Source organism: Nyctereutes procyonoides, unplaced genomic scaffold (assembly GCF_905146905.1).
Source record: "Nyctereutes procyonoides isolate TBG_1078 unplaced genomic scaffold, NYPRO_anot_genome, whole genome shotgun sequence".
NCBI classification, from domain to species: domain Eukaryota; kingdom Metazoa; phylum Chordata; class Mammalia; order Carnivora; family Canidae; genus Nyctereutes; species Nyctereutes procyonoides.
Genome location: NW_026575146.1, coordinates 69,601,672 through 69,614,374, shown reverse-complemented (window position 1 = coordinate 69,614,374; position 12,703 = coordinate 69,601,672). Strand labels below are relative to the sequence as shown.

General features: G+C 57.2%; 1 protein-coding gene across 5 annotated transcripts; it reads right to left on the bottom strand.

Moving 5' to 3' along the window:
• Window positions 1-26: 26 nt before the first annotated feature.
• MBOAT7 (membrane bound O-acyltransferase domain containing 7) lies at window positions 27-12,270 on the bottom strand. Of its 5 annotated transcripts, none has more exons than XM_055311835.1 (8): window positions 12,027-12,270; window positions 11,249-11,327; window positions 11,015-11,144; window positions 10,397-10,523; window positions 8,358-8,517; window positions 5,947-6,307; window positions 3,930-4,106; window positions 27-1,033 (listed from the first exon to the last, which is right to left on the bottom strand). In XM_055311835.1, exons 2-8 carry the CDS (start codon window positions 11,322-11,324, stop codon window positions 646-648), a joined length of 1,419 nt encoding a protein of 472 aa, XP_055167810.1. In that variant the 5' UTR covers window positions 11,325-11,327; window positions 12,027-12,270; the 3' UTR covers window positions 27-645. The 5 variants fall into 5 exon arrangements, with proteins under 5 accessions (XP_055167810.1, XP_055167813.1, XP_055167811.1 ...); XM_055311838.1 differs by having other exon boundaries at window positions 12,221-12,242; XM_055311836.1 differs by having other exon boundaries at window positions 11,896-12,030.
• Between the last annotated feature and the right edge of the window lie 433 nt (window positions 12,271-12,703).

Below are 12,703 nucleotides of genomic sequence, written 5' to 3'. Positions count from 1 at the left end.
GGTGGTCACTCATAGACACACATACGGACCTCTTGGAACATTTTATTGGGGGAGGTTCACACAGTCTGACCCTACCTTAGGCCAGAAAATGACAAGAGGGTGACAGAAGCACTGGGACCCTGAGGTGGCTCAGATGGAAGCTGCAGCTTCTAGCTGCCTCAGTTTACCCGTTGTGAAATGTTCCCTTCCCGGCCTGAAACACTGCTTGATGAAAGGGGGAAAGCCCATGAGAGAGGTTCCCACTCCCAGGGCCTGCCCTGAGGCTCCTGGCCTCACACCGTGGAGCCAGAAACAGGCAATTTGCCCGAGAATCCCCGTGGCCCTGTTGGGGGGCTGGGGAGCGGGTAGCTCGCTCTGAAGACCTGGCAGCTGGGGCAGGGACCAAGGGAGATTCTTCTAGACAACACCTGAACTTTCCAGAAGGGAAGTCTGAGCTTCCTGAGCCCTCGGGTCAGGGCAGGGGAGCAGGGAGAGCAGCCCTGCCTTGCTGGGGGAGGGTGGGGTGCAGAGCTGAGGGAATCCTCTCCAGGCCCCAGCCCAATCCGGGGCTCTTTCTGGGAAAGGAGACAGCAGCCTGGTTCATGGAATTCCCAGGCAGAAGCTTAGTGGCTGAAGTGGCGGGCAAAGGGGTGTCACGGTGGTGGCCTACTCCTCCCGGAGTTTTTCTGGGGCGAGGCTGGCGGCCTGGGGTGACGTCTTCCTGCGGCCGGGGCTGCCCCCACCCAGGGCCAGCCCCAGCAGCAGGGCGGCCACAGCCACGATGTGGACGCAGAAGTAGACAGAGGCCCAGTACCGGAGGGTGTCTCCCAGGGACAGCAGCACAAAGCCCATGCACATGTAATCGTAGGCCCGCATCTTCAGGAACCAGTGCACCCAGTCCCAGGCCTTCTGGCCCCCGGGGCTGAGCCGCCCCCGCAGGGCTGACTCCAGCCAGCCCTCAGCTGACAGGCACAGCGGGATGGTCAGGAAGCTTAGGTAGTAGCCAGGGTGCAGGCCGTGCCAGTAGGCGCTCAGCAACATGGTCCAGGCGCTCCTGGGGGAGAGGCTGAGATTCAGGACCTGGGAGCCAGACCCCCTAGCCCCTCCTCCCTCAGACCCAGGAGTCCAGGCCCCCCAGCCCCCTCTTCTCTCAGACCCAGGAATTCAGGCCCCAGCCCCTTCCTCCTCAGACCCAGGAGTACAGGCCCCAGCCTGCTCCTCCCTCAGACCCAGGAGTTCAGGCCCCTCAGCTCCCTCCTCCCTCAGACCCAGGAGTTCAGGCCCCTCAGCCCCCTCCTCCCTCAGACCCAGGAGTCACTACTCTTCAGGAAATCTGGTTAACCCCTCTTATCATATCTGTCCTTAAGACCCAAGAACCTGAGCCTCCAGCCACTTCCTTTTGGCATCAGTATAATTCCTGATTCATGAGGACTCAGAAATCTCCAGCCATGGTCTCCTCTTTCTATGACCCAAACATGCTTTCCATAGAAGACCCACAAACTCAGGCACGTGCATGGAAGACACAGAAGTCACAGCAGGCTCTGCCATGGACCACGGCCTGGGGTGGGGATGGAGCTCTTCCTGGTCTGTGGCATCAACTTTTCCTTCTGGCTTATCAGGGTGCTGATGACACCTGGTGACACAATGATGCTGTCCTCTCATTCTTGGGGGGCACACAGAGTCCATAAAAAGGCTGAATTTTCCTTGCTACCAAAAGGGGAGACCTTTCTCTCTCTCTCTCTCTTCTTGGCTACTTCCCTGGAAAACCTAGTGTTTGAGACTCTTTCCTCTGTCCTTTGGGTGTAGATGAAAACATCACAATCCATGAATGTTTTTCTGGAGGGAGGTGGTGCCACCTCTGCGAGATCTACAGGGTCCCTGTCTCCCCACCACTGTGGGGGCCCATCCCAGCACCTGGCACCATGCTGCCACCTGCTCGTCATAGGCACACGTTCCAGTCTTCCTATTGAGCAGCACCAGTGGCTGCCCCCGGTCACCAGCCCAACTGAGGAAGAACATGAAGGAATGGGTGGCAAACGGAGCTGCTGAGTCCCTGCCAGAGGGCAAGTTACCATCGTGTCTCTCAAGCACGTGCTGCGTAGTAGGCTGTGACAGGTGGGTCTACAAGAAGGTGAGCTTTCCGGGTTGGTAATCTCCCTAGCGGGTTACAAGCGACGACGTGCATCACAGCCTGGCTTAATGCTAGCTCATTAACAAAACTGTTTTCTTTCTTTTCCACCTATAGTGGAGGAAGAATTCTCTGGGTCAGGAACTTTGCAATGATGGTCCCCAACAGGGGGAAGCAGGGCAGCAGGGTGCACACGGATGGCGCCTGGGGACCTAGGATCATACACAGGTACACGGCAACACTGGGCATGGATCCTCCTCTGCTCGCCCTGTCTGGCAGTGAACACTCTCCAAGGACTAGCCCACGCTCCCCTCAACCCTTCCCCGTTTCTGTCCTCCCTGGAACCCACTCCAACTGCTTTTGCTTCCACCCACCAAACTGCTCCTGTCAAGGCTGCATCAAGGCTGCCGGGGACTTTCTCCTCCCCTCCCAACCCCGTGCTGAAGCTCCTGACGTCACCAGACACAAGTAACCCCTCCGTCCTTGAAGCACTCTGTTCACTTGGCTCCCACCTGGGAAGGAACACTTTCCTGACTGGCCTCCTATCTCATGGGCTGTGTCTTTGCCGGCTCCTCCTCGTCCCTAGTCCACACCAGGGTTTCTCAATTTCAGCACTACCAACATTTGGGGCCAGGTCATTCTGTGTTATGGGGGCCATTCTGTGCTTCCCAGGATGTTGAGGAGCATCTCTGCCTCTAAGCACTGGATGCCAGTAGCACCTCCCGGTTATGACAACGTTTCTAGCTGTTGATGAATGCCCGCCCGCTCCCCCGCCCCCGGCCAAGGAGTGTGGCACAAACTCTCCCTCCCCCACCCATTGGGAATGTCTAATGTCTGGAGCCCCCTGGACTTTGACCTGGTGCTCGGCTCCAGAGCCTTCCATATTGCCTCTACCTGATGATACCGGAGTGTCTGCTTCTCACACCGACCTCCTTATGTGCCAGAGTCACGCAACTAACGGCCTATCTGGTAACCTCAGCTGAACGCAACTGTCACCCCAGGTTAAGTGACACTAGAGCTGTTTTGCTCCCTCATCTGACCCAGTCCTGAAACTGCCTCCTGCCCAGTCTCCCCATCTCGGGAATGGCCCTTCTGTGCCCTAGGTTCCCCCAGCCACCACCTGGTGTGCTGTGTCATCTCTGCACTTTCTTATTCCCACATCCAGTTGGTGCCAGACCCCGACCCCAGCACCCAGTAAGTCTGGCTTCATTACAAGACTCTGTCAGGTGCGTCCTGACCTCATCTGCTGGTTCTGGGAAAGCTGAGTAACACTAGGCAGATTAGCTAACCCTCTGAGCCTCAGTTCTACATCTTAAGGTTGTAAACATAGCAGTATCTGGCACAAAGTTTTCACTCAAGAAATATAAGATGAATGATGGAAAAAAATCTATAGTGACCACCCACCTGGCGGGCCCCACAGTGACTACATTTCACACTTTATCTCCCTTCATCTTCACATCAAACTATGAAGCAGGTAACATCATGACCCCCATTCAGGAGTTGAGGACACAGGTCAGCTCATTCATTAAGGTTTCTCTGTAGTTGGTAGGGCCAAGATTCCAGAAAGTCTGACCAGAGTCCATAGGATTCAGTACATTGCTTCTGTCGAATGAGGTTGACAGGACGGAAGTAGAAACTGAGGCCCAGAGAGGGGGAATGATTTACCTCCCAGAGGAATGCGAATCAATGGCAGGGCAACAGCCTCGAGAAACTACAACTCCCGTGACTCTATTGGGAGGAGGCCCGACCGCGGAGCCAGCAGGCAGCCCCAGGTGCTGCCGGAAGATGTAGTTCCGAGTTTTCCCAAGGCAGGCGGGCTCACCTGAGAACATAGGAGCGGGCAGGTGCGCTCTTGTAGATATACTGTGCCAGCCACCACTGCACCGTCATGTTCCAGTACCGCATGCCATCCCGCACCCGCACGCAGAAGTCAGTGCCGTAGCAGTCGATGTTGCGGATGGTCTCATAGTCGTACTCCAGGGAAGCCGCCTTCTCCGGACTGGGGGTGGGGGGTGGAGGATGAGGGTGGGGGACAGACATGCAGCTCAGCCAGGCCCCCTCCCGACGCTGGCTACTGTCCTAGCCCCAGACACTCGGGAGGGGATCACAGCCAGCAGTCACAGATCACGCTCTGGCTGTCACATTTGCTAGGGCAACAGGGCTGGGGGGGGGGAGCTTTTCCAGGACTAAGACTAGTGGAGGTGAGGGGCACAGTTCACTGACAATGGGGTCCTCCTCTTGGTAACAGGGCTGCAACAGCAAGGAAGAGCCTGGAAGAGCTACAGTTGCTAAGCTAGGAGTCCTTAGCAACCTGATCCTTCACTGGTCTCTGATGCTAGGGAAAGGCCATTCCATAGCAACCAAGCTCACTATATTCCAAGAAGCTTCCAAGTATGGTCCCTTCTAAGTGGAGAAGATACTGTGGTTGCTAGGGAAGTAGCATTCCTAACAATGAGGTGGTCTGTGGTTGCTAGGGAGATGTTCTGACCCATGTGACACCAGGATGGTCTCTGTTGCTAGAAAAAGGGCATTCCTTAGCAAAAAGGCCTGGGATGTTTAGAAATGCTTCCAGAAAGGGCCTTTCCTGGTTATTGGTCCTATGATGACTTAAGAAGTGTCATCTCCAGCAATACGGTGGTTCCTGGATCACTGGTGTCAACATCCCCAACATTCTGCACCCATCTGAGCCGTTGGTGGTTTCTGATAATGGGATGGGAGCCATTTATTACAAGTGGGGCTCAGTAGATTTAGAAAAGCCTTCAGTTTCTGCTTGACATTTTCTGGGAGACACTCTCTCTAGTAACTGGAGGTCCACTCGTGGTTACCAGGGCAGTGGCTGAAATTCGTTTGGAGGTGCCACTTCCCCCTTAATGGAATGGCTGTCTGTGACTACTAGGGGATGCCCCAATCTGGGCAAGGAGGAATTCATAATTTACATAGATAGGCTGCTTTGCCCAGCCTCAGCCCCAGGTAGAAGGCCACCCATGTTTGCTAGGAACAGTGGGGCAGTCCATTCCCAGTTGCTAGGAGCATCATTTCCCTAGCAACATAGGGGCAACACTTCCTTAGCAACAAGATGCCCCTAGTTACTGGCAGTGTGACCTACCCAACAACTAAAGAAAGGGGTGAGGTGAGGGCTGCAGCATTGCCAACAAGGTCACTCCATAGTTACCAGGGTATGTCCTTGGCAATGGTAGGAAAGTGACCTGCGGTGGCTAGGAGTGCCATTCCCTCTGTGCAGAGGGCAGCATGGTCAGGGATGCCATTTGCTTAGAAGGTGCAGGCTGCTAGGACAGCCCATGGTTGGGGGTGTGTGTGCTGGCTTCTAGCCACAGAGGGCAGTTTAAAGGGGATGCTATTTACATAGCAATGAAAAGCAAGTCTTGTGGCTGGAAGGGGCAGGCCACGGTTGCTAGGGAAGCACTTCTCTGGCACAGAGGGGCAGTCTAGTTGCCAGGGTACCATTTCCCTAGCAACACAGGGTGGGGCCCCATCACAGCCCAAAGATGGTATCTGGAGTAACCAGGAACAACCGAGCTACCAGGGTAACACTTCTATGGCAACAGAAGGGCAGTGCATGGTTGCTAAAAGACCATCTTCCCTCTCCTAACAACAGAGAGCAGTTCGCCATCCCAAGAGGTGACAAGCAGTAGCACAAGGGGCAGTGGAAGGTATGGGGAGTATTGCTCCCTAGGACAGGGGTAGGTGGGCGACACTCTTCTGACAACAGGTGATGAACCTGCTCCCTTGCTCCCCACTCTCCTCCCTGCTAGGGGCATGACCAGCCTGTGGTGATGGGGCCTGCCGGGTCTTGGGAAGCCTCCCTCCCACTGCCTGACCTGCTGGGGGGTGGGCATTGGAGGGTGGGGCCGCCCCCGGCCCGGGCCTTGGCGGCCACAGGGTAGGCCCCGAAGCCGGCAGCAATGCAGCCGCACTCAGCGGCAATCCAGGCCACGTAGAAGCGCATGCGGAAGGCGAAGAAGACGGGGATCATGTAGAAGAGGCGGGCGGGCAGCGGGCGGGCGTAGAAGGCGTCCTCACGCACGGCCTCCAGCGGGAAGAGGTGTGAGGACAGCAGGAATAGCAGCCCGAAGAGGGGGGCCGGCCAGGCTCGGCGCAGGAGGGGCCGCAGGCTGGGCACGGCTCCCGGGAAGGGCTGCTCCAGCCAATCCAGGTAGGTGCGGTAGCGGAAGAATGGGCCTGTGGCAGGAGGGAGGAGGGAGGGGTGGCTGGTCAGACATCCCTGGCTGGGAGGGTGGCCACAGCTAGTGTCTGATGTCCGGGGGGGGCCTGAGACTGGGGAGCTGCGGGGAGAGGGTTATGAAACCTCCAACAGGAGGAAGGAGGCCAGAGGCCTGAGATTGGGGAGATGGGGGGGAGGGGCGAGGAGGAGGGAGAGGGGTCTGAAACCCAGAACAAGGAGAGTGACACTCAGAGAAAAAAGGACAAGAAAATCAATGAGTGAGCAGACTCTTGATCTTGGGGTCATGAGTTCCAGCCCCACATTGGGTGCTGGGTATAGAGATTACTTAAAAACACAATCTTAAGTGCAGTGTGTATCTACAATGGAATATTACTCAGCCATCAAAAAGACTGAAATCCTAGCTGTGGAGGGAACCAGAGGGCACTATGCTAAGTGAAATAAGTCAGTCAGAGAAAGATAAACACATGTGCTGTAACTCATGTGTGGAATTTAGGAGACAAAACAAATGAACACAGGGGAAGGGGAAGCGGTGCACCTCGGTGACTCAGTTGGTGAAGTGTCAGCCTTCTGCTCAGGTCATGATCTCAGGGTCCTGGGATCAAGCCCTGCGTTAGGCTCTCTGCTCAGCTGTAAACTGCTTCTCAATCTCCCTCTCCTGCCCCCCCCCCCTTGTGCTCTCTCTCTCTCTCTCAAATGAATAAATAAAATCTTAAAAAGGGTGGGGGGAAGGAGACCATAAGAGACTCTTAACAATACAGAACCACCTGAGGGCTGATAGAGGCAGGTGGGTGGGAGATGGGCAGGATGGGTGCCTGGCATTAAGGGAGCACTTGCTGGGATGAGTACTGAGCGTTGCATGTAAGTGCTGAATCACTGAATTCTACCACTGAAACCAATCTGACACTGTGTGTTAACTAACTTGAATTTAAATAAAAGTTTGGAAGGAAAAAAACTAAAAATATAAGTAAAATCTTAAAGAAAAAAAAGACAGACACTGGAGAGAGGGAGTTCACAGGACTGAGAGAGAAAGAGGACAGAGCAGCCAGATGGTGAGGAACAAAGACCTAGAGAAGGAGGGCTATGGAGACAAGTCCCCGAGAAAGATGGGGATGCATAAGCCAGACCCCGTGGGATGGGAGTGAGCTCTGCATGAGGGAGAAGGTAGAGTGGTGCATCTGTAAAGGAAGAGAGAGGTGGGAGAAGAAGCCAGAGGGTCGCAGAGGTCAGGTCGCTGGCCTTGCAGGCACCAAGAATGGGGGCGGGGGGTGTTCTGTGCTGAGAGCTAGGAAACCAGCGTAGGCTAGGAAGTGCTGGGAAGTGCAGAATAGCATTTCCCTTCATCCCTCGAGCAGGGCTGAGACTGCCAGGGGTCACTGATGGAAAGGAAGACAGGAAAGAGCTGTCAAGCCAGAGATACACTCATGACCTGGCCTGGGGAGGGGGCTGTGGGGATGAACAGAAGCGGCCACGTCACATGTCACAAAAAAGACCAGATTGAGTGGGATTCCATTCGTAATGATCCAAAGGGGCAAGTCTGCGGTGGTTTCCAGGAGCTGGGGCCTGGGAAGGTGATACAACTGTCCTACAGTGATGTGGTGGTGAAGGTTGCATGGCTCCGCAACTGGACTTAAAGCTAGTGAATGGGATGCAGTTTGAAGTGGGCGAACACATGGATCAGAGATCAGGACAGCAGTCATCAAACAGAAAACCACCTAGGAGGTCAGCGTCAGTGGAAACTACTTCCTGAGGCTAACGTGGGAGTGGAATGTATTTATTCCCTGCATGGCAGAAACCTCAGGCTTCCATAGGTCATTCTCCCTCATCTCCTATTTGCTCCCAAGAAGCCACAGGAAATCATTTAGGCGGAGAACAGTCTGTCTCTACTCTGGAGGAGCAGCGGGAAAGCTTGACATAAACCCAGGCCTAGATGCTCATCCTTTACAGGAGCAGACACTGGGATGGAGGCAGGAACACAGGGCAAGCACCAAAGTCAGGGTGCAGAATGGAGCCGAGAGGGTGATGGGATGGGGGCACAGGCACACTCACCTGTCATGATTCCTACGTAGCAGTAGCTGTAGCTGAGTGTCTCCATCAGGGAGGGGACGTCGGGCAGGAGCCCCAGGCTGGGCCCCTTGCTGAAACCTGAGGCCATTTCCTTCCTCTGGGCCAAGTGCAGGTCCTGTACTTCACTGGCCAGGCTCACCAGCTGGGAGCAGGGGGCACAGGTAGGGTACAGACACATCAGACAACAGGACCTCCTCGCCCCCACTCCTCTCAGCAGCCAAGGGGTGCTGCGGCCGGCGTGCCACTGGGAGCCGAGCTTCTATTCCAGGGGCAGCTCTGGGCCTCTGGAATCAGGAGTGGCCCGGTAGTAGCTTCTGCTAGCTGAGGACTTTGGGCACTCCCTTCTGGGCCCTTCCATCTCTCTGTTCCCCCTTCCAGGTTCTTCTGTCCTCTGTGGCTTGATACCAGCCACGATCTCATGACCTCCACAAACTGTATCCTTAGTCTGGGTTCCTCCCTCCAGCCCCCAAAACCACTCAGGGTGACTCCTGTCATTAGGACTTGGATACCTGCCAGGTTCCTCAGACTTGACACATCCAGAGTGGAGCGTGGTGCTACTCACTCCACAGAGCGGGTCCCCTCCCAGTCCCCTCAGCAAAGGCCACTAGCAGCCTGAACTGCTCAGACCAGGAACCTGCCTTACTTCCCAGATCTGATCCCGCAGGTCTCGGAGTCTGTCCCCCACACTCTGCTGAGGCTGAATGCGTTCACCCTGGTTCCCTGCCCCCCCCCCCCCCAACCTTCTCTGCAGACCTCAGGCTGAGCCTACAGCAGCAGGCCTCAGCTGGGCTTCCAGCTTCCTCTCAGGTTTGGCCCATAGAAAGCCTAGGGTGGAGAGGGGGCAGGCAGGATTGAGCACTGGGCTCTTCTTCCCTTGTAAGATCCCCAGGGCCTGGCTGTGCCCCTTCACTGATGGACGGATCGTGTCAAGGTGGAGGGAGGGCTCTGCACAATGTCTTCCCTTCAGGTTGTACTACCTGGCCCTCCTCTCGGCCCTGGGCTCCCCAGCTGCTGGTCCAGGATTCCTGCACTGTCCCCTCTGGCTCTTCTACATCCTGCCCCCACTGCTGTAAAGAAGAACTCCTCAAAGTGTCCCAAATGCAGCATTTCCTGCTGGAGCTCTGGCTGTATCAAGCTGCCACTGCCAGTCAGCAGGACTTTGATCAAGGAGACCATCCTTATCCCTTCTTGCCCTTTCTGTGGCAATTCTGTTAGCATCCAGAGCATATTTCCAAACACATAAACCTGGTCCCATTACCTCTTCTGGCAACAAACCAAAAGACCACTCCCAGGGGCTCCTGGGCCCCATAAGAAGCCCAAAGCCCACACCTTGGGCCCATTCCCCTTCCTTCTCCCATTGCACACTCGCTATGGCTGGCACACCATTGATGCAACCCGGCCTGCTCCCTTCCACACCCTGGTCCTATATCCCGAAAGGCTCTCCCTCCAACTCTTTGCTGACCAACTCCTGCCTGTCCTTGCCTTGCCACCCGAGAACCTGGGACACTGAGGACACTGGGTTCACAACCTTGTGTGACTATCCTGTGCCCTGATATGTTGTTGGAGCCAGGCACATGGGAAATCCTGACTTTTCAGTCGGGGGTGGGGCCTGGGAATCTGCTTTCACCCATTCTCCCAGGTGATAAAGAGCCAGACATGGATGTCCTGTGCCCTTAGAGAAGTGCTTTCTCTCCAAAGCTGTTTCTCCTACCTTGCTAAATGGTTTGCTACCAACACGTGCTCCTGGAGAACACGTTGGTAAAGCACTTAGCTCCCCTCTGGCAAATGGCAAACACCTACGGTTACATTACATAGATGGGGGTGTGGGTGTACTTCTCTACCCCAGGGAATAGCTGAGAGGTGAAGATCTGCCCAGAGCATGAAGGGGCAGATCACCCACGTCCTGGGGTACAGGGGAGGTAAGATCCCACTTCCCCTGCTCCCCACAGGAGTGGGTCAGGGGAGGAGGAGGTGAAAATGGGAGTTCAAGGGTACAAAGAGGGGCTGGAGGGGCATCTGACCTTGAGTGTGAGCAGCAGCTGAACCGCATTGGTGAAGGGCGTGGGGGTGGGAAGGCCCAGCAGGCTGAGCGCACGGAAGAACAGCAGGTACGAGAAGGTCCAGGCCAGGGCGAGGGCGTGGCAGGAGCTGGGACAGAGGAAGGCCGCAGGCTGTGTTGGGTGCAGGGCCCTTGCCTCTGCCTCCCCCAGAGTCTAGCTCCAGAACCTCCCCCACCACCACCCCAAAAATGGGGGATGGTAGAAGAAGGGGCGCAGCCCCACAGAAATGCTCCATGCCAGAGAAGAGCATGAGAAGGGGTCAGGAGAAGCTTTAGGGTGAAAACCCACAGGGCCTCCATCTTTTCTGCAGGAGGCGAGAAAAAAGGAGGGAGAAAGAGACATAATACAAACACGAATGGTGGCAGGGCCAGCACACAAACGCCCCTTCCTCCTGAATACAGGATCTGGATGTTAAGGATCAGGTCAATCGCACAGGGATGAGACCCAGAAGAAAAGGCACGAGAGGAAGAGAAACAGACCAAACGACACAGTGAGTTCAGAGATAAGCAAGAGATGTCCAGAGACAGAGGCAGAAAGGGACAGACCTCCTCCCCACTCCCCCTCCCACCAAATCCTCACCAGGGCTGGGCCTGGATGAGGGCCCAGGTCCCAAGGATGGTGATCAGAGAATGCAAAGTGTGGGGGCCACAGGTGAACAAGGTGAGCCCCAGGCCCACGGCTGCTGCCCCCCATCTCTTCAGCCCAGGTCCTGCAAAGAGAAGGGAGAGCATAAGCCTGGAACCTTCCAGGGAGCTCCTGCCGGGTTCCCCCCACCCCTCCCCCAGTTTCCACTAGGGAGGGAACCTAACTCACCAGCTTTCTTAAAGAGGAAGCCGATGGGGATGGAGATGAGAAGCACCACTAGGTAAGTCCATTCTTCAGGCGACATGGTCTGGGGGAGGGGCAGAGGTTCCTAGTGAGGCCCCTCCCCCCTGGAGGGTTCCGGAACCCACTCTCCCGTAGTTCCCAGTTGTGAGGGTCCTGGAGTCCTACCCTCAGCTCCTCTCCTCTGAGAACACGGAAATCTGTACCTCTAGAACCTTCCTCCTTCGAGGATAAAGAAATCTACCCCCCCCAGCTCCGCTTTTCTGAGAACCCGGGCCACCAGTCCTCTTCCCCTGTGAGAACCAGGAACCCAGACCTCTCAGGCCCTCTCTCTGCGATCCCAGAAATCAAAGCAACTCCCCCCACCCCAACTGAGGTCCCAGGGATTGAGATATCCCTCTGAGAACCCAGCAACAACCCTTGTCCCAGGCCCTTCCCTTGGAGAGCCCAGGATTCCAGATCTCCCGGCCTCCTCCTCCCTCCTTCGAGGACCCAGGAACTCAACCCTCCCTCTCCGATAACCCAGGTTTCAGCCTCCAGCCTCCACCTCCTCCGGAGCTGCAGACCCTTCTCCCACCTGAAGCCCGGAGGACGGTCCACCCCAGCGCCCCAGTTCCCCGCAGCGCAAGTCAGACCTCCCGGCAGAGCCACAGGCGGTTACGCCACTCCGCGCTCCGCCGCGCTCTCGGCGCCACACCCGCCCGGGTCGGCCTGCGGGTCCGCAAGCGCCCCCGCCTCGCCCCCGAGGCGCCCCGCTCCGGCCCACCTGGGCCCGGCTCCGCGCTGCCCGCCGGGCAGAAGGCGGCGGAGCAGTCCCGGCCCACCGGCGCCCCGGATCCGGCCACGCCTCCCTCGCCCCGCGCGCGCGGTCCCGGGCCGGGTGCGCGGCTCCGCAGGCTGCGGGCCAGGCAGGGAAGCGTCCTGCTCCGCGCGCCCGCGAGCCCCCCTCGGCCGCTGCACCTGGACCTCACGGCAGCCAAGCCCAGAGCACGTAAAGAGGCGAGGCCTCGGACTTGAAGGAGGCGGGGCCTCGCTTCGGGTTCCCTCGGGCAGAATCGGCGGCAGCTTGGAGGCGGGGCCACGGGCTTCGGCTTACTTCGGAAGTCTCTGTTCGGATGTAGGCGGGGCCAAGAGCTCCGGGCGGATGTAGGCGAGGTCATAGCGTCGGTTTCGTTCGGAGATGGTTGGGTACCAGCGGCTCAGATTAGGAGATAGGCGGAGTCTGTTTTTTCCTGAGGAGGCGGGGCCACAGACAGGGATCGGAAGGGGGCGGGGCTAACAGTAGCCCAGCCCGAGGGGCGGCCCCCGTTGACCTGTCAGCCGCGGGGGCGGGGCGGGGGCGGGGGCGGGGCGGGGCCAGGGTAATTAGCCTCCCGCACTCGAGAGGCAGAACCGTAGAGGCGGAGGGAGGTTCGCTTCGCGGGGGCGGGGCCAGGTTGTTCC

What these genes read in the sequence shown, in the direction of transcription:
- MBOAT7 (XM_055311835.1), bottom strand. Translation starts at nt 11,324, where the DNA reads ATGTCGCCTGAAGAATGGACTTACCTAGTGGTGCTTCTCATCTCCATC. An exon ending in AGCTGCTGCTCACACTCAAG is followed by an intron (nt 8,518 to 10,396) that starts GTCAGATGCCCC and finishes CCCTGCTCCCAG; the next exon opens with CTGGTGAGCCTGGCCAGTGA. An exon ending in GCCCGCTCCTATGTTCTCAG is followed by an intron (nt 1,034 to 3,929) that starts GTGAGCCCGCCT and finishes CCTCTCCCCCAG; the next exon opens with GAGCGCCTGGACCATGTTGC.